Below are 21,270 nucleotides of genomic sequence, written 5' to 3'. Positions count from 1 at the left end.
TATAAAGACCAGCTCTCTCTACTGTTAGAGGCTAGTGCCAAGTGATTGATTGCATCTTGAGGGCCATCCACGTGGCTTTAAAAATCCCCTGTGTTTCTTCCCGTGAGACAAGGCCGACCACACCCCGCCCCCTCCATTGTGTCTCATCTGATAATATTTCCCCCACCGCCCCCCAACCCAGCATTATTTGCGTCACAATGTGCCGCTGATGGAGTAAAAGTGCAGCAAGTTGGCGTCAGTGCGCCTGCCACTGGTGGCTCGGGACTGGCGCTGCGGAGCCTCTTTTCCTCTCGTCTCCATCACTTCGTGCTCCACTTATCCCGCTCACCTGCAGAGGGCGCAGCGAGCTCTCGCCTCCCCCACCCCCGCCCAAACTGACTTCAACCCCGCCCTTCCGCCCCCTACCCCGCCCCCCCGCCACGCATTCCGCGTGCTTGTTGCCCAGCAACCCGAAGCACGACGCGCAGCATCTTTCACGGCTCCGGGGGCATGGCCCTGCCGCAGTGCATGTCTGAGCTGGCAGCTCTGTGATTTGGTGATTGTTTGGAGGGTAAACTAGTGTTGTGTGACTATCAGGGAGAGGGACATACAGAAGGAAACAAAGTCGAAGAGGGAAGGGGTATAGAGAAAGGAAAATGGCGGCAGTGGAGTTGGAAGCAACTGAAGAATGGATCAGAGACAAGGTCCAATTGAACAACCAAAGACTGGGTAAGAGTTGGAATTCCGGGGACGCGGGGTGATGCCATTGGCTTTCGGGCTAGCAATGCAGACGAAGTGAGTTGTTATCCCTCCATGGCAATCACTGTTATCCCAGGCTCATTTTTGGCTTTGCACCATCAGTTTGTTTGTGGTGGCTTCCCCTGCCTGGGGCTAAGTGTCAACTTTCATCCTTTCCGTAGAACCCTGCAGCTCAACAGGAAGGTTTCCAGAGGTGGCTGTGGCACTCTTGGTAAATTTGACATTTGGAAATAACGCCCAGCGGAATTGATTGAAAGTCATTACAGTTAACACATTAAAAGAACGTTGACGCTTTTAATCATTAAATTCACAATAGAAAGTTATGTTCCCGGTGATTTGGTGGTGAGAAGGTCATCCAGTAGTGTGTATGATAATACTTCTGAATATATAAAAGCAGCTATGACCAGTGGTGTCTTGTGGTGCAGTGCTGAGCCAGAAGGCCTGTGTTCAAGGTCCAACTGCCTGAGCTGTGTCTTACAACACCTTTGAGCAAGTTATTGAGGAAAATATCTATAAAGCTATGTTGGAGGGGCCCTTGTGATGCAGTCATGGTGTCCCTATCTCTAAGCAAGAGGCCTGGGTTCAAGTCGCACCTGTGTGCTTTAATAGTAGTATTCATTATTCATGTTAATTTTTCCAAAATTCCAGCCCATTATGTTTCCCACACAGGTTGATTTTCTGAGCACGTTGGCCAACTCTTTCAGTTCAGTTATTCACCAAATAAATCGCGATAATGGTGCTTGTAAAGATAGAGTGAACAGGTCATAGTATAACATAAAAATAAATATTCCATAAGTAAATAAAGATTCTTGCACTTGAACATCTTGCTTTCTTTTCAGATGAAGTGGAGTTTCTCTCATTGCAGGGAACCTATAGTGACAAAATTAGCTGTCTTGGAGATGCATTTTTGAACTTCAGGAGACTCAAGTCTCTGGATTTGTCGAGAAATTCTATTGTCAGCCTCGGGGTGAGTCTCCTGTTCACTTGTAGTAAGTAGGGACCTCCAGTTTCCTGTTTTGATTTCTGAATTATTCAGAAATTATATTTGCAACAATCCTGCATAATTAATCAAACTCTGCAGCTACTGTCATGTAGAATGTAGTTTAAGGATCAATCATTATTTCACTTAGTTTAGTGGCGTCATATTAATGTCCAAGATTAGACAAAACATTATTAGGAATAATTAATTTTTACTGAAGTATCTTAACCTTTGCTATTAAGATATAAAAGAAGCCCAACCACAAAATTTATAGCGCAGCTGAGGATTTGCAATAAATTTGGTCTGACCAGCATTACTTGGCTTCTAAGAATAACATATAAAACTATGGTCACTAGAATTTCAGTTGGATTGTGGTGTTGCTGTATTTTTGAAAATTCTTAGACTGAGAAAGCTTGAGAAAAGAAACCCTTTGAGTGGAAATTCTGGCATTGGCCAACATCTTTTCATAAAGTCTTCTGCATGGTCATTTAATTAGAGAGAAAATGAACAGTGAAGAAGCTCTCAAGATGATTGAGGGATGACAACTTCTTAAATAGCATCAAGAAAAGGCAGTTAGATTGGATTGGCCATTATAAAAGGCATTAGATAGGATATCCAGAGACAGTGAAGATAAAAAAAGCTGGACATTTATAGGTCAGATAATCAAAGTTTCAAGTCAGAACAGTAGTATGAAAAGTGGCATCATTAGATCTGATGAGTGAAGCACCGGAGAAACTGGCAGAAAAGAGTCCTTGTAAGAAGACAGGGTAAGAGTAAGTGGAGTCAAGGTAACTTTGGGAGACAGTGGACATAAGTGAATTTTGATCGATAACTGATCTCCAAAGCGGAGTTGCAAAACTCAGGGAAGGACCACATGAAAGCATGGGAAAAGTGAAAATTGAAAGCATTTTTCACAAAATGTTCCATTAATACTGAGAGCAGGAAGCAGAACCAATACAGTAAACGATGCATTGGAAAATGAGGTGAAGGAAAGAACCTGAATAGAAGTGCGATGGTGAGTTTTTGACGTGACCCAAAATAAGCCGACTTTGGTAACTAGGATTTATATAGATATTTTTAAGTGCACCATTTATTTGGATGCAGTGAGTGAAGTTGAAAGAGAAGTTTTATTTGAGAAACCATTAACCAAGAGGAAGACAGTGGCAGTGGACAGAGGCCACTTGGACCTCCAAGGAAGTAGCAGAGTGTCCTCAACTGTCTTGCAGGATGGTGATGGTGTTGTGGAAGGATTGAATATTCATGTTAAAAAGAAGAGATGTTTTGTGCCTGGAAACTGGAAACTAGGTATTAAGGCACTGTAAGACACTGGAAGAGTTGTGGAGATAGGTGAAAAGAATGGATAAGGGGAGGAGAAAAATAGTGTCAGTCATAGAATCATAGAATCCCTACAGTATGGAAGCAGGCCATTCAGCCCACCAAGTCCACACTGACCCTCTAAAGAGCATCCCACCCAGATCCAACCACCTGCCCAATCCCTGTGACCATGCATTTCTCATGGTTAATCCACCTAATCTACACATCCCTGGATGCTATGGGCAATGTAGCAGGGTCACCTAACCTGCAAGCTTTGGACAGGTAGGAGAAATCAGTTCTATGGGCAAAAGCATGCTAAAGTGATGGATCTACCAGGCAGTTTGTCATAGAGTCACAGAGGTCTACTGCACAGAAAAGGGCCTTTTGGTCCATCGACTCTGTGTTTGTCAAAAACAACTGCCTAACTGTCTCATTTTGCACTTGGCCCATAGCCTTGTATGCCTTGGCTTCACAGGTACACATCTAAAACCTTCTTAATTGTTATATGGGTTTCTGTCTATAACACTCATGCAGTCAATTTCAGATTCCCACCACCTTTCTCAGTCAGCAAGTTTTTCCTTACATCCCCCCAACCTCTTTCCCCGTGCCTCATATGTATGCCTCCAGACATTGATCCCTCCACCAAGGGGAAGGGTATCTTCCTCTCTACCCTATCCATGCCCCTCATAACTCTATACATCTCAATCATATCCCCACTCAATCTCCTTGGTAACGTTGGGAAAGAGTGTGAAGTGTGGTTTGTTGGTTTAGGGGAACTGTGAAGTTGTAGTCTGAGCCTATCGAGAGAAGTGATGCAGAGGATTACGTCAGTCTTGTTGTCTTGCTGTTCCAGGCGGCGGTAAGAGGGGTTGGCATTCTGTGTCTACATAAAACATAGGTTGGTTTGCAACCAAGGACAGCACCACACTTGTCAACACTGTTAAGGTTGCACCTGATAAAACAGCACTGGAAGCTCAGAGGGAGGTAGGTTCGATTGAGGAATGCAGAGAAATTAAGGCAGTTAATATCACACTGTAGCTCTCAATTAAAAGGATGGAAGGAACAGTCCAGCTGGAATAAAACTTTTGAAGACCAGAAAACGTGTGTGCTGGGTAAAGTGTGAACCCTTGGCAAAGCAGATTAAAGCAGAGGTGAAGGCTGTGGAAAAAGAAAAATGTTATGTTAAGCCCAGAATACATTGTGGCAGAGTGTAAAGTGTTGAACTCTATTCTGGATCTGAGAACAGAAGATTAAAGGAGACTGAAAATGTTCACTCTGATCTACTTTTATTTCAGATTTTCTGCATTCGCTGTGTTTGACTTTACAGACATTAAGCAATTTACCAACTATTGATTGAATTGGATAATAAATGTTCAAACCTGTTTTGATTAGGAACATCCATTTATGTGATGAGGGAGAATGTGTAATTGATTTATTGCTCAAGTTTGCTGGAAATTCCTAGAAGATGAAAATGTAGGAGATGCTATTTCTCGGCCTCCTTGGGTACAGAACTAACAAACAAAGTAGAGCCAGCTGCAAGGGCCAATTGGGTTTTGCTCAAAAGGGCTACAAAGTGTAGGCGTTGGTCCAGAACTGACAGCTAACACTTAGGCATCAGGATCTTGGAAAATAAAGCCATCATAATCTTTTCTATTTTTATAGAAGGTGATTGATCAGTATTTTTAAATTTACTTCTATTGCAGCCCATCTCACATGTTAGAGGGATTGTATCTGATTATTATTTGGGGCAAGCTTGTAAAAGTAGTGTTAGTGTAAAAGGTGTCAATTATTTTATGAATGATTACTTTGTCTTTATACTTTTTTTAGGGTTTGGAGAATTTGCATTCATTGGAAAAGTTAAATTTATATTATAATAATGTACCATCTTCAAAGGAGATTTCCAGCTTGCGTCATTTAACCAATTTGAAAGAACTTGACTTGCGCCTGAACCCAGTTACTAGGAATGAGGAGAACTACAGACTGTATATAATACACCTACTACCAAGTTTAAAGAAACTGGGTAAGCATGAATTATTTCTCATTGGGTTGCCTAATAAGTAGAACAAAGAGACTTAAATTGCTGAAATACTCCCACGTGCCATTATGTTGCAGTTATACTGTGATTTTAGATATACCTGTAGGAACTGATATGCGGCATGTAAGAGTCTTTATGAGTTTGGCCAGGATGCCTGAGACCTAATGAAACTAGGAAATATTTGCTGATTGTAGATGAACAGCTAAATGGGTGAGAGCTGGATGTATAAATATGGGGAACAAGTCATAAACTGGTTGGTGTATATGGTATGTGAACCGTAGCTCTGACTAGTGAAGAATATAACTGGACTCTGTCTAACTGGCATTTTAACTTTCGGTATTTAACATTAGTAACAGGATTGGAGGCTGCCTGTCGGTCAAAAATTGAAAAAAAAGCAGTATTCTAACCAAAGAATAATTTTGTAAGATGGTGTGTTCAAGTGGAAAGTATCAATTTATGTCAGCCTACTCTTGTTTTCCAAAAATGAACCTCATAGCCTATCAGAAGAATAAGGTAACTATGTGAACCATGATACTGCTTTATTGAGGGGTGAACAAGGAGAGGCCTTGACATTTTTGCTACCATACTTTGGAAAATAAGTAGTGAAGTTGTTTTTTTAAAACAGATTTGAAGCCTGATGGTCTGAACATGGATGGAAGGTTTGGATAAATCATTAACTTTCATGTTTAAATTGATCAAAATTTGAAATATTGTGGACAGTTCTGGTTGCCACACTGCCAGAAGGATGTGGAGGCTTTGGAGAGGTTACAGAAGTGGTTTACATGCTTGTTTTAGAGTGATTGGACAAACTTGATTTGTTTTCATTTGAACATCAAGGATGAGGGGGGGTGGCGGTGACCTGATAGAAGTTTACAAAATTATGAGAGGCACAGATAGAATGGATAATCAGTGTTTTTCCCTGAGTAGAAACATCAAATATTAGGGGACATAATTTTATGGTAAAAAAGGGGTAAGTTTAAAGGAGATATGAAAGGGTGGTAAGTGCCTGGAGTGCATTGCCTCAGGACATGGTGGAGGCAGTTACAATGACAGTACTTAACAGGCATCTTGGCAGATATCTGAATAGGCAGGGAATACGGGGCTACAGAAAGTGTAGAAGCAAAGGTTTTTAGTTTCGAAAGGCATCCTGTGTCAGCACAGTCTTGGTGGGCTGAAGGGCCTGTTTCTGGCTGGTAGTGTTCTTTAAAGAGATGATTTACTAACTGCTTACAGAGTGTGGTCAGATTTTAACAAATTTAGGAAGAGTGAAATTCAGTTGGCTATATACAAGAGTGCAAAAATTCCAGCTGGAAACAACCTGTGCTGGCCTTTGTTATTAGACTGTGTCAAATTATCAAGTATGGTCAGTCTTCTAGTTTTGGTGGGAGTTAAATTTGTGGAAAGACACATGCAGTTTGAACAAGTGTTGTGAGCGCTTAAATAAAAGTTCCTTGGAAGGCATTCCTTTCCAGTGATATTTGTGCCACTTCTGGGACAATTGACCATATGACAGAAAACAGAAGCTAAAATGTTGATGGCTAACAAGACTGCCTAGATACAGGTTGCAGAAGACACTATGAAAGAAGAACTTTAAGTGAAAGAAATGAGGACAGAAATATTTCTGGCACTTTTCAAGTAGCAAAGAGAATTTGGGACTTACACTAAAAGACAGAAATCCAAAAATGTCCAGGGTGTGGTTAACCAACAGTTTAGGTATGATTCAAAATATGATAACGCCAGAGACTGTTCAAAATAATATAATAAGTGCTTCAAAACTAAACATGATAAATAAGATTTGGAGGAAGAATATGGATCAAAGATAAGATTGTATTGATCACAAGAAATTTCAAGACAGTGATGTTTGTGGAAAAATCTTTCAATTGTACAGCGTTGGACTGTAGATGCATGTCCACATTATATGGAATAGATTGATTCAAATGCTACTCAGACTGAGTAGTAGGGGATTGATTTACAAAATTGTAATTTACACTATCAGAACTTTGTTTCTTTTTAATTTTAATAAAATTTTATTAAATGTTAAGTGTTAATCCCACCTAAATTGAAGAAGCTTTATTGTATGAACACTGAAATTTTGATACAAAAAACCTAGTTGCATTAAAACTGTGCAGGCAATTTGCCCAACCATCTAACAAAACATTAAAATTTTCAGTAAAGGATACCAGGATCAAAGTTATGAAGTATGTAATAAGCTTATAGAAAAGATGCAATAAATGTTTAATACCAAAAGACCCCATCATGGTCTTTGTTAAGCCTTCCCTTTAGTAAGGGATTTTGATGAGGTAGAAGTAATTTATTTAAAGGTATGGATTAAAAAACAAAAAAAGTATAAATTTGGGAACCAGATTCAGTCAGTTTGACGATGAATCAAAGTAAAGATAAGAAAATCATTGTGGATGACATAATGGAAAAGTGAGTAAGAACTGAACTTGGACCATTGTCAAATTCAGTTGCTGATTATTGGAGGGAGTTTGCTGTTATTGAATTTACAAATATTTGTGCAAGTCTGAACATAATTATTACAAGGTCTTTTCAGCAATGGGTAGTGTGAAAAAGCCATGTTGTAATAGACAAAATGATTCTTAGCATTTGGCAGATAAGCCAGATTGTAAATTATCGGATGCACCAGCATGGGCTGTGCATGCTACGAAATTGCTGCAGATGGTAGCAAACTCCTACATTTCCATCAATAATAAATGATCAGCCCCAGCTTCAAGGGAACTGCAAATAGCTTTACTTCATTTGACAATTTGAATATACTATAATGTAGGCAGAAAGCCTTTAATTAAAGGTTTAGTCACAGAAAGAGTTTGACAAGCCTTAAGACATAATGAGAGTTGGAAACCTGATTCAATCAGTAGACGGGGATAATGGGAACTGCAGATTCCAAGATAATAAAATGTGAGGCTGGATGAACACAGCAGGCCAAGCAGCATCTCAGGAGCACAAAAGCTGACGTTTCGGGCCTAGACCCTTCATCAGAGAGACATCAGTAGACATCGTTTATTAAGAAAGAGAGGGGCTTAAAGAATGAAAGTATGGAAAAGGTTATTGGTAAAGATGGAAAATAATAATTGTACAGTATGGAAACAGATGGTTCACATACTCATCAAGGTTGCTAGATATTGGTTTCACATTTTCGGTTTGTAGAAAAAGTTATAGAAAGTAACCAGGAACTAGCTACCTCTCTCAACCCTATGTTGCACAGCTGTGAGGATCAGACTGGTAAGTGAAAGCTTGCCAGATGAAGGGGGATTAGTTCCGATGTCAGTGGTGAACAGTAACTGTAAGCAGAACAAGCAGGTTCATTGGAAAGTGTAACAGCCATGTATTTGGAACATGAAGTACAAAAATAGAAGACAGGAAAGGCTCTGACAGTGGCCTTGGGAGAGAACATACCTCTAGAAAGATTTCACAAACTGTGGAAAGGAATCCATATAATAAAAGGAGGGTGAAATAAAATAGTAACAGTCCATAAAGAAGTAGAAGGTAAGTTACAGGGCATAGCTTAATAAAGTCAAGGAATATACTACAGGCCAGGAATGCCAGCAAAAGCAGAAACCCACATGATTGGGAAGTCCTAGTGGATACTAACAAATTAGAAAATAAATGAATAAAAACTATCAAACAACAAGAACTACAAAATTGGGGAGCATTTGGGTATATACAGATGTGTTAGATGGGGATCATTAACCTCATCACCTAGGTGGCAATGGGCTAAAAAGGCATTTTTGATAGGACCTAAGGTTAAAGCCAGGCTAGTGGCACAATATTTTGAAGAAAGATTGGGTGACTAGGATAGAAGAGCAGATTCACCAACAGCAGGAAAAACAATTCTGAAAATTTCTGAACATAAATGCCAAGGAATTTCATATAATTGATATTAAAGCTACATTTCTAGGGCTGATAATTCACCAATCTAACACATCTGTATACACCCAAAATTTCTTCGGTTTTGTTAATTTAGCTTCTAATTTGTTAGATTCCACTAGGATTTCCCAATCATGGGCTTCTGCTCTTGCTGGCATTTCTGGGGTGAAATTTAACTCCAAAAAGTTTCTCTACTCTCCAAAAGAAACACCAAAATGGGGGAAGGGGTCAGCTGGAAGTTAAATAAATATGTATGACCTAAATAATACCTGTAGAGTTAGATGGTTCAGAATAAGGTCTATATTATTAAACTGATGTATCTCCAGTTGAAATTGGATTCCGCTATGTTTTTTTGGGATCATGGGGTATCTTTCAGGCATCTTTGTTGTAATTTTGATACCTGTTCTGTGGATGAAAATAATGAATTTGAATTTTGCAGTGAATTTGTCATAAATGGACTTGAACAGAATTTAAAATTGGGAGTCAGGATTGAGTGTTACTTCACATCAGCAATCTTATTTGGAAAATTTTATCCCTATTAATGTTAATCAAAATACACCTCATGAAAAGATTGCATTGTGTTTTGAAACTTCCATCATGAGGAGATGTGGGGAACAGGAAGATTATTGTTTTTAATGTTCTCTGTGATTGTTTGAGTACAGGGGATTTATAATTTTGTTTTGAAGAGAACTAGGAAAAAAATTGCCCTTTATTTTCAGAAACTGACATGATCAGAAGGGTAGTCAAAAGTACCTTAGTGACAAGCTCTTGCTCTTGCAGTAGATATGGTACTTTGCCCTTTATGAATATAGTAGCAGAAATTCTAAAAAGGGATTCAGCAGCAATGCCCAAAGAGTTTTGTATCTATAATAAGTCACTGCGAAATAATATACATTCAACAACATGTATGAATGAAAAAGACTGAGAAACAATATTGCTTTTTTAAAACAGATGTTGCAGAACAGAGAGATCTCTGTCACCAAGTCCTCTATCTCCCTTCTTTATTTTGAACCGTTGTTGTTAGTTATCTGTCCCATTACGGTGGTGTTGTCAGCGAACTTTTAGATAACGTTCGTTCAGAATTTGGTAACACAGTCGTATGTGTATGGGGCTCAGGAAATTTGGCATATCCTTTTAAGGTCCTTCACCGACTTCTAAAAATGCACCATTGAAAGCACAGTGTCTAGGTGCGTAATGGCCTGGTATGGCAACGGCTCTGCCCAAGCCTGTAAGAAACTACAGAAGGTGGTGTGCACAGCTCAGACCATCACAGAAGTCACCCTTCCATCCATGGACTGTGTTATGTGGTTCGCTGCTGTGGAAAGGCAGCCAACATCATCAAAGACCCATCACACCCTGGTAGTGACCTCCAACAATCTCTTCCATCAGGCAGAAGATACTGAAGCCTGAACACACTCACCAGCAGGTTCAGGAACAGCTTGTTTCTGGCTGTTATCAGACTGTTGAATGGACTCTCGCCACCAATAATGTAATCTGCAATGTAACTTGTAAGCTTCTTAGTCTTTTTGATCTGTACATCCCTTGTTTGCTGTGATCTGCCTGTACTACTCATAAACAAAGTTTTTCACTGTATTTTGGTACACATGATAATAAAATCAATCCAATGAAATCAACTCAAATTGAAATGGGTGGATGTTGGCAGTCAGCTATCTGATCATCTTTCAAAGAAAGGAACAAGTTCCAAGAAACATTTTTTTAAAAAGGGCTTTTTAACTTTTAATGTATAATTTTAAAAAGTGTGCATATAATGTAATTTTTCACCTATTTTGTCTTCTTGGGTTTTATTATTATACGTTTTAATTTATTTTAAAAACAAAGATAGAAAATCTTCGGGTCTGGCAGACCTAGTGGTACTAGGGAATAGGTGATGGTTATAAATTAGTTAAATAATAGATCATTGTTGAGATCTGCATATATGAATATGAGGAACAAATTATTACTGGCTGGAGTTTCTAGCATGTGAATTAGAATTAGAAGTGTTATTGAATTAGAAGTATATGACTGGATTCTGTCTAACCAGCATTTTAAATTCTGTCATTTATCATGGCATATGGATTGGAGTCTAACAAACCTGGTTGAGGTTTTATGAGATCACTAAGGTATTATACAAGGAGCATCTATAGATGACATTTATGTGGACTTGTGAAATGCATTTACTGAGATTTTTTGTTTGTTATTTTTATGGAATGACGGCATTGCTGGCTGGGCCAACATTTATTGTCTATCCCTAATTAAGGGTCAATCATCTTGTTGTGGGTCTGGAGAGTCATGTGCAGGCTCTTAGTTCCAGATTTTTTTTTAATGAATCCAAATTCCATCATCAGCCATACAGAAGGTTCCACACAGAAGACCTAACAAAACGTAGGTTGTAGACTTGGTGGAAGCCAATTGATATAGGTAGGGAATTGGTTGTGGTAGGAGATGGATTAGGGATAATAGTTATGTATTCCAATTTTGTGGTTTATGACTGGGTGTGTTCCCTAGTGATTTAAACAGGGGCTTGTGTCTTGGCATATTTATCAATGAGTTAAATGAAGTACTGAAACTTCAAGTTTATTCATTGTACTAAATGTGTAGTGTAGTTGGGAGCAGGAAGTTGCAAACAGACTTTGATAAATTAAGTGAATGTAAAAATTTGTGGCAGAAGAAATTCGGTGTAGGGAATGACATCATCCACCTTGGTCTTAGGATCAGGATATTTTCTTAAATGTGAGAAGCTGGAAACTTGGAACAGAGAATTCGGGGTCCATGTTACTAAAATTTTGCACATAGGTACAAAAAAAGTTAATATCAGTTCAACATCAGTAACTTTGTAACGTCATAGATATATAATTGTTGTCTCGATGATTTTATGAAAATAACAAATGGAATGTAGGTGTTTTGCCTAAAGGGACTGGAATGCAATGGGGTAGAAGTAATGCTGCATGAAACTCTGGTTGACCCTAGTTACTCAACAGTCTAAGAGCTCTTCTGGTGCAGGGGCTGTGTTCCTACCACTGTGCCATAAAACCTGGATTCAAGCATCACCTGTTCCAGAGCTATATCATTAATTGCGTGAATAAGCTTATTGAACATATTTATCCATAAGTAACCTTTAGCAAATGATGCTTTGTTTGAAGTTTAAAATAACAGAGATTCCTTATGTGGACCAGTTAGCTCAACTAGATATATTATGGAGAACCACGGTGTCAGTATTAAAAATGCAAATTCCTTTAAAGATAAAACAGAACAGCCCCAGAATTGAGGGGGAACAATTATTTTTAAATATTTACATTTACAGATTCTGTATGTTTTTCAACAGTATCTTCGAAGATACTTGATACTTGTTTTTTTTACACTTGTAAACCACAACTAAAAGAATTAACCAGTTTCATATTTATATAGTGCTGTGTAACATTGCAGTTCTTGGTAAAGGGGAGAATATGGGGTGATCGGGTTTAGAAATCTGTAAGTGTATATTGTTCTTTGAAGATGTAACAAGCGAAGTGGTCATTGCGTATCCTGTACAGGCAGTATATTTAGACTTCCAGAAGGCATTAGGAAAGATGCTGCATAAAAGGCTAATTCATTAGATAATATTGCATGGGGTTGGGGGTGGTATATTAGATTGGCTAGCTCACAAAAAGCAGAGAGTTGGGTAAATGGTTCTTTTCCCAGTTGGCAAGATGTAATTAGTGGAGTGCCACAGGGTTCAGTCCTCAGGCCCCAATTATTTACAATCACTAGTAATGACATGGATGCGGGGATAGAAGGTATTATAGCCAGATCTGCAGGTGAGACAGTAAGTTACAACGCAGAAATAAGAAATGTACAAGTGAATATGGGTACGATATGTGACAGGGTGAAAAAAATGGCCTGTTAGATGTTTTTCTTTTGGTTTCAGTCCACTATAAAAAATACCAGTATATATTAATCTCACAAAGAATTTTTTTTCCTGTTTATTCTGATTAACCCACAAAATTTGGCTGATCAATATATTGGTAGTTTTACATTTCAGCTGAATATTTACAGATATATGATCACTAGTATCATCTGGACAGATAATTAACTACCAAAGCATCCTGCGTAGATTGACTGAGAGGATATTCATTTTGTCAGCTGCCTATTCCGCCAGGCTTGTAATTTTACTTGAGAGCTCTGGTTACCTTGACTAATCATTCATAAACGTAACCCAGAGTACTTGACTTTTGGACTCATCATCAGGGTTTATTTCCATTCTGCTTGTGTTTTTGAACTATAATTTAAATATATTCAGATGTTACTTGTCATCAACAGATGATAGACCTGTGCGGGACAGTGAACGAAAAGCTGCCCAAATTCAATTTGTTTCAAGCGAGCAAAAAGAAGAAGCAGACCTAGACAGAGAAGAAGAGAGGTAGGAAAAGTTCTATTCTGTAAATATATGCATTTCATTTATCCAAGAATATATACGGATGGATACGTTTTTATAGTTGCCTTTTTGTACTTTGCAAAGGAAGGAAAATTGATCTGAATGATCTAGGAATCATTTAACATGACACCATCAATATGACTTCAGGGGATATACAGCATGTATTTAAATTTTTTTTTTCAATAGTTCTAAAGTTCAAATATAATTTAGAAATATGTTGTACATTATTCAAATAACTGAGGTATTCAGTTGGTGAAGCACTATATATATGAGTGTGTATAATATATATATATAATTATTCCACTGAGTAAAATGCCATGAAAATATTTTTATTGAATGTAATTAAAGACTGTTAAAATGGGTAAAACATTGAGATAGAAAAGTGCCTGGAGCTAGAGAGCTATGAGTCCATTGGTTGTGATATGTTTATATTTACTGAGAATCAAGCTAATTACTTGTTATACTATTTATAGTCTTTGGCAAATCAGTCTTAATGGAAAGACTTTGATATCTTAACCACCATTTGTCCAAGTGCTTCAAATAACAGCCTGTGTGAATGAATTTGCCTTAAAAATCTGCTGTCAATATTACTCTCCATGTTTTGTTAGTTTAGTTGGCTAGATGGCGGGTTTAGGATGCAGAAAGATACTAACAGCGTGGGTTCAATTCCTGTACCAGCTGAGGTCACCATGAAGGTCCCATCTTCTCAACCTTTTCCCCTTGTTGAGGCATGGTGACCCTCAGAATAAATCAATCATCCCTGTCTAATGAGAGAACAGCCTTATGTTCCTCTGGGACTAATGTGACCTGACCTTTACCTACTTGAGTACTTATATTTCCATTTTGAGTCTGAAGACTAATACTGTGAGAACAGAAATATTAACTCAGCAGATGTAATAAACTGACTTTATTTTTATTTTATAAGATTTTTATATGAAAAGATAATGTCCAATGGGAACAGTTGACGGTTAATAAAAAATGCAGTTTTATTCCACATTTATGTGGTCTTCACGCAAGAAAAAAGAAGCACAATGTAGTCAGGTTCTGATCCTTCAGCAAGAAAAGTTCTTATGAAAGAGCTCTTCTAAACCGTAAATCTTTAATTTTCAGATGCTGTGCATTTGCAGCATTTTTCTGCACTCATTTCAGACATCCACTGTTTGAATCTTTAAAACCCTGTATGTCATTAGCCTATTACTTGAGTCCACTGACATTTGAGTGACTTAAGTGTATATGTGTGCACAGTGCATAGCTGAAGATGTATTATACGTGGAACCAATTTGTGATTAGTTCATTTTTGCCTTTTTGTCTGTTCCTCTGCTAATTTCAGGAACTATATAAAGAAGAACTTTGCATATGAGAAAGATGAACAAAATTCTGTACATTCATCAATTAAATACAAGTGGGATGGTGCATCAGATCTTAAAGTTGGTAAGAACATGTATCTTATATACTGGACTTGATGGGGTGAAAATTTTACCATCAAATACCATCTTAGGTCTAACTGTACAATCCAGCCAGTGTTTAGATTCATACTTATATTGTTAGAATACCTAGAGTTATAGACTCACTGCTGAGATATTGTTTTATTCATTCAACAATAGCAGTTACCTCAGCATAATGTAGCATATTTTACAACAGCAAATTTTTCATTTTGGGTTGAAAATTATTGTTTAGTTAAGCATCCTGATGTTCTGTCTGCTACATGTTGCATTTGTTGGACAGAAGGTTGATTAGACAGTGTATCACCATACAATGGACATGAGATGAAATAATATTTTTCACTGGTAGAGCATATTGTTTGTGCTGTAGGCTTCCTTCTAGGCTGTGTGCCAGTTTGTGAAGAAAAGCAGTAGTGCACCATATACTCTTGTAACTTAGCCAATGATCAAGAAGGACTTGAAAAAAGCCAATTCACTGGGAGAGGCATATTGTAGTTTGCTACATTTATGGTGTATGTGGCTTTCTTCAGTAATGTCAATGATGGGCTGCAGCCTTTTGCACTGCTTCCCTGAATGAATTGATATGTATTTAAAGGTATTCAAAAATTGAATTAAATAACTTGATAGTACTTGGGTTCTTTGGTTAGGTTGTGATATTACTTGTTTTTGTTGTTGGTAGACTAATAAATAAATCTGTTGGCACGGGGAGAAGAAGCAAGAACTTGAGATTTCTTTTGCTTTTGGCATGTACATCCATATATGTAATTTAACAGCATTTCTTCTAGACTTGATTTGTGTTGAAGACTTGTCTCTAAAACTTTTCGCAGGGAATTTGGCCTCTGAGTATAGGAGTTGGGATGTCATTTGAGGTTCTACAGGACTTGATGAGGCCTCTTGTGGAGTGCTGTGTACGGTTCTGGTTGCTCTGCTATAGGAAAAATATTACAAAATTGGAAAGGGTTCAGAAAAGATTTATCAGGATGTTGCAAGGAAAAGAAGGTTTTATTTATAAAGGTAGGCTGAGAATTTTTTCCTACTGGAATGTAGGAGGTTGAGGGGTAACTGTATATGGATTTATAAAACTGTGAGGGGAAAAGATAAGGTGAAAGTAAGGATTATTTTTCCCTAGGATGGGAGGGTTTAAAACTAGGAGGCATATTTTTAAGCTGAGAGGAGAAAGATTTAAAAATGACATAAGGGACAACTTCTGGTGAGGAACTGGTGGATGCAGGTACAGTTACACCATTTAAAATACATTTTGGATAAGTACATGAACAGGAAAGATTTGGAGAGATATGGGCCAAACCCAGGCAAGTGAGACTACTTTGTTTTGAGAACATGGTTGGCATGGACTAGTGGACCAAAGGGTCTGTTTACATGCTGTGTGACTCTGACTCTACTTGAATAACATATACATGTCCTTTCTTTGCTTGTGGAGCATTAGTCCAACTTAAAGACCAACTGAATAAAAAGCATATTGGATCTTCCTGTTGCTAAATTCTTATCGCCGCAACAAGGAGCACCCATCCTTGAGAATCAGCATTGTAATTACTTGCTTTTTTCAAGGAGGTGAACTTTGCTGGTAAGGCAAGTATTTGTTGCTCATCCATAATTGAATTGGATGGCTTGCAAGGCCATTTCTTCAGCAGTTAAGAGTTGCAGTTTGCTTTACTTAAGGTCTTGAGTCACGTACAGGCTGTAGCGTGTGGATGGCAAATTTAAAGTTCAGCAGTGAACTAGATGGGTTTTTACAACAATGATGACTGTTATGGGCACCATTACAAAAATATCCAAATTTCAAAAGTCCAAATCAAAATTGACATATATGTAACAGAATTTTTAGATTTTCATGTGAATGACATGACATTTTAAGTTTAAATTTGTTTGTGGCGCCCCCAATTTGGGGCACCCTATTGGTTGCTTAGCTGGAGAGGTAGCCTGCTGTTATATCTTAGCAGGAGTATTGCCTGTTGTCTACCCAGTTTCAAATGCACATCCAATTTCCTTAATTGAATTATGAGTTCTTCCTTGGCCACTAATTAGTCAACTCAGAAAGGAAATTACAGATGACTTACTGTGTACACCCTGACCTTTGTTTAAACTTAAAACCTAATGGTAAGTCTTGAAATCTTGCCTTGCTTTTGCTGGAGAGGTGTTTAACCCCGTGAAGTGTGGGGTCATGAAATGTAGGATTATAATCTTAAAAATAAGAAACTGTGCTGAGTAGGTATGCTGGCATTGAAAGCCAGTTGAGAAGGTGTGGACATCTGACCTGCTCCTGAGAAGCAGTTCAGTAGGTTAAATACTTTAATAAGGTTGTGTGCCTCAAGTTTTATTATTTTTACTTCCATTGCTTGCTGGGCCAGTGTTCCAGCATTCGGAGAAATGCAGAGCTGAAGCAATGGAACAGGTAAGCGCTTTTTTTCAGAATTGCTTATAAGCCAAAAGAAGCAAGAATGCATTCCCCTCCAGATCTGAACAATCCTACAATGATTGGCCTACCCCCGTACTGTTGAACATCTCCTTCTGTGATCTGATGCTCTAGTGATCATCCTTCTCAACATGCAACCAACCCTGATCTCTCATCCTCATCACTCATGAACTCCCCAACTCTCCACCTCCACCATTAACCTCTATCTGATGAAGTCAACATTAATTTTACACCCTTTCCTGCCTGATGGTTTCAAGAGTGACTTTTTAAAAATTCATTTGTGGGATATGGGCATCACCAACTGACCAGCATTTATTGCCTGTCCCAAGTTACCCTTGAAGATGATGGTGAGCAGCCTTCTTGACCCACTACAGTCTACGTACTGAAGGTTGACCCACAATTTTCATAGGGAAGGAGTTCCAGGATTTTCACCCGACAACAAAAATGTTTCCAAGTTAGGATGATGAGTTGCTTGGAGAGGAGCTTGGAGGTAGTCGTATTCCCATAGTGTTAGACAGAGTGGATGCTTGTGGATGTGGTGCCTGTTAAGGGGGCTGCTTTATTGTAGAGTCATACAACATGGAAACAGACCATAAGACCATAAAACATGGGAGTGGAAGTAAGGCCATTCGGCCCATCAAGTCCACTCCACCATTTAAATCATGGCTGATGAGCAGGCATTTCAACACCACTTCCCTGCACACTCCCCGCAGCCTTTTGAGATCAAGAATTTGTCGATCTCTGCCTTGAAGGCATCCAACGTCCCAGCCTCCACTGCACTCTGCGGCAATGAATTCCACAAGCCCACCACTCTCTGGAATGTAGAGCGAATCTGAAAAAAGGGATTAAGAGGGCTCAGAGAGGACATGAGATATTGCTGGCAAACATGGTTAAGGAAAATCCCAAAGCCTTTTATTCATATATAAAGAGCAAGAGGGTAACTAGAGAAAGGATTGGCCCACTTAAGGACAAAGAAGGAAAGTTATGTGCTGAGTCAGAGAAAATGGGTGACATTCTTAACGAGTACTTTGCATCGGTATTCACCAAGGAGAGGGACATGATGGATGTTGAGGTTAGGTATAGATGTTTGCTTAGTCTAGGTCAAGTTGACATAAGGAAGGAGGAAGTGTTAGGTATCCTAAAAGACATTAAGGTGGACAAGTCCCCAGGTCCGGATGGGATCTATCCCAGGTTACTGAGGGAAGCGAGAGAGGAAATAGCTGGGGCCCTAACAGATATCTTTGCAGTGTCCTTAGACACAGGTGAGGTCCCGGAGGACTGGAGACTTGCTAATGTTGTCCCCTTGTTTGAAAAGGGCAGCAAGGATAATCCAGGTAACTATTGACCAGTGAGCCTGACGTCAGTGGTAGGGAAGCTACTGGAGAAGATACTGAGGGATAGAATCTATTCCCATGTGGAAGAAAAAGGGCTTATTAGTGATAGGCAACATGGTTTTGTGCAGGGAACATCATGTCTTACCAACTTAATAGAATTATTTGAGGACGTGACAAAGTTGATTGATGAGGGAGATGCTGTAGATGTCATATACATGGACTTCAGTAAGGCGTTTGATAAGGCTCCCCATGGCAGGCTGATGGAGAAAGTGAAGTCACATGGGGTCCATGATGTGCTAGCTAGATGGATAAAAAACTGGCTGGGCAACAGGAGACAGAGGGTAGTAGTAGAAGGGAGTTTCTCAAATTGGAGACCTGTGACCAGTGGTGTTCCACAGGGATCTGTGCTGGGACCACTGTTGTTTGTGATATATGTAAATGATTTGGAGGAAGGTGTAGGTCATCTGATCAGCAAGTTTGCTGATGACACTAAGATTGGTGGAGTAGCTGATAGTGAAGGGGACTGTCAGAAATTACAGCAGAATATAGATAGACTGGAGAGTTGGGCAGATAAATGGCAGATGGAGTTCAATGCGGGCAAATGTGAGGTGATGCGTTTTGGAAGAACAAATTCAAGGGCGAACTATACAGTAAATGGAAAAGTCCTAGGGAAAATTGATGAACAGAGAGATCTGGGTGTTCAGGTCCATTGTTCCCTGAAGGTGACAACGCAGGTCAATCGGGTGGTCAAGAAGGCATATGGCATGCTTTCCTTCATTGGGCGGGTATTGAGTACAAGAGTTGGCAGGTCATGTTGCAGTTGTATAGGACTTTAGTTCGGCCACATTTGGAGTACTGTGTACAGTTCTGGTTGCCACATTACCAAAAGGATGTGGATGCTTTGGAGAGGGTGCAGAGGAGGTTCACCAGGATGTTGCCTGGTATGGAGGGTGCTAGCTATGAAGAGAGATTGAATAGATTAGGATTATTTTCATTAGAAAGACAGAGATTGAGGGGGGAACCTGATTGAGGTCTACAAAATCATGAGGGGTATAGACAGGGTGGATAGCAAAAAACTTTTTCCCAGAGTGGGGGACTCAATTACTAGGGGTCATGAGTTCAAAGTGAGAGGAGAACAGTTTAAGGGAGATATGCAAAGAAAGTTCTTTACACAGAGGGTGGTGGGCGCCTGGAACGCATTGCCAGCGGAGGTGGTAGACGCAGACACGTTAGCGTCTTTTAAGATATGTTTGGACAGGTACATGGATGGGCAGAGAGCAAATGGACACAGACCGTTAGAAAATAGATGACAGGTTAGACAGAGGATCTTGATCGGCGCAGGCTTGGAGGGCTGAAGGGCCTGTTTCTGTGCTGTAGGTTTCTTTGTTCTTTGTTCTCTGGCTGAAGAAATGTCGTCTCATTTCAGTTTTAAATTTACCCCCTCTAATTTTAAGGCTGTGCCCACGGGTCCTAGTCTCCCCGCCTAATGGAAACAACTTCCTAGCGTCCACCCCTGTTGGTGCAACTTATCCATGCCAACTGCACATCTCAATCTGACCTTGTCCCATTTGCCAGCATTCGGCCCATATCCCTCTTAAACCCTTTCTATTCATGTACCCATCTGGATACTTTTTAAATGTTGTAATTGTTCCAGTCTCCACCATTTCCTCTGGCAACTCATTTCATACATGCACCAGCATCTGAGTGAAAAAGTTACTTTTTAAGTTTTTCCCCTCTCAACTTAAACGTATGCCCTCTAGTTTTGGACTCCCCCACCATAGGAAAAAGACTTTGACTATTCCCCTATTCATGTTCCTCATGATTTTACAAACTTCTGTAAGGCCACCCCTCTTTTTTAGGGAATAAATCCCTAGCCTATTCAGTCTCTCCCTTTAGCACAAACCTTCCAGTCCCAGCAACATTTTTGTAAATCTTCCCCGCGCCCTCTCAAATTTAACAACATGCTTCTAATAGAAGGGTGACCAGAATTGTACGCAGTATTCTGAATGATGTGAAGCTTCTCGAGTGTTATTGGAGCTGCACCAAAGCAGGTAAGTAGGAAATATTCCATCACACTCCTGACATGTGCCTTGTAGACTGTGGACAGACCTTGGGGACTAGGAAAGGGACTATTTGCCACGGTATTTCTAATCTTTTACCTGCTGTTATGCTATTGTTTATGTAACAAGTCCAGTTGAGTTTTCTGGTCGATGGAAACCTCGGGGATGTGGATGGTGGAGAATTAGGTAGTGGTAACAAATTGAATATCAAAGGGCAGTGGTTAGATTGTCTCTTATTGGAGACGATCATTGCCTGGCATTCGTGAAGTGTGAATGTTACTTGTCTTACAAGCACAAGCCCAGATCTTGTTGCATTTGAACATGAACTGCTCTAATATTGAAGGAGTCATGAATGGTGCTGAACATGGTGTAATCATCGGTAAACATACCCACTTCTGACGCTATGATGGAGGGTGGTCATTGATGAAGCAGCTGAAGATTGTTTGGCCTTAGGGCACTATCCTGAAGAACTCCTGCAGAGATGTCCTGGAGCTGAGATAACTGACCTCCACAACCATCTTCCTGTGGGGCGAGTATGACTCCAGCCCTGATACTCAATAATTTCAGTTTTGCTAGGTCTCCTTGATGCCACACTTGGTCGAATGCAGCCTTTAAATAAAGGGCTGTTACATTCGCCT

At 39.4% G+C, this 21,270-nt stretch overlaps 1 protein-coding gene and 1 long non-coding RNA gene across 3 annotated transcripts in view; one reads left to right on the top strand and one right to left on the bottom strand.

Annotated features, from left to right (window-relative positions):
• The first annotated feature begins 529 nt into the window (after positions 1–529).
• Positions 530–21,270, top strand: part of LOC125459748 (centrosomal protein of 72 kDa-like) — a 53,958-nt gene continuing 33,217 nt past the window's right edge. For both annotated transcript variants that reach the window (XM_048546549.1, XM_048546550.2), the window contains exons 1-5: positions 530–708; positions 1,578–1,705; positions 4,859–5,051; positions 13,251–13,350; positions 14,696–14,796. In XM_048546549.1, coding sequence (XP_048402506.1) covers positions 636–708; positions 1,578–1,705; positions 4,859–5,051; positions 13,251–13,350; positions 14,696–14,796 — 595 coding nt within the window. In that variant the 5' untranslated portion in view covers positions 530–635. The remainder of the gene's footprint in view (positions 709–1,577; positions 1,706–4,858; positions 5,052–13,250; positions 13,351–14,695; positions 14,797–21,270) is intronic.
• LOC132210632 (uncharacterized) overlaps positions 17,882–21,270 on the bottom strand; it is a 53,925-nt gene continuing 50,536 nt past the window's right edge. The window contains exon 3 of the long non-coding RNA XR_009446775.1: positions 17,882–18,070. This is a non-coding gene — a long non-coding RNA (uncharacterized LOC132210632). The remainder of the gene's footprint in view (positions 18,071–21,270) is intronic.

This window comes from Stegostoma tigrinum, chromosome 16 (assembly GCF_030684315.1).
Source record: "Stegostoma tigrinum isolate sSteTig4 chromosome 16, sSteTig4.hap1, whole genome shotgun sequence".
Lineage (NCBI taxonomy): Eukaryota > Metazoa > Chordata > Chondrichthyes > Orectolobiformes > Stegostomatidae > Stegostoma > Stegostoma tigrinum.
Note: the sequence above shows the minus strand (reverse complement) of the source record. Positions and strands in the feature narration are given on the sequence as shown.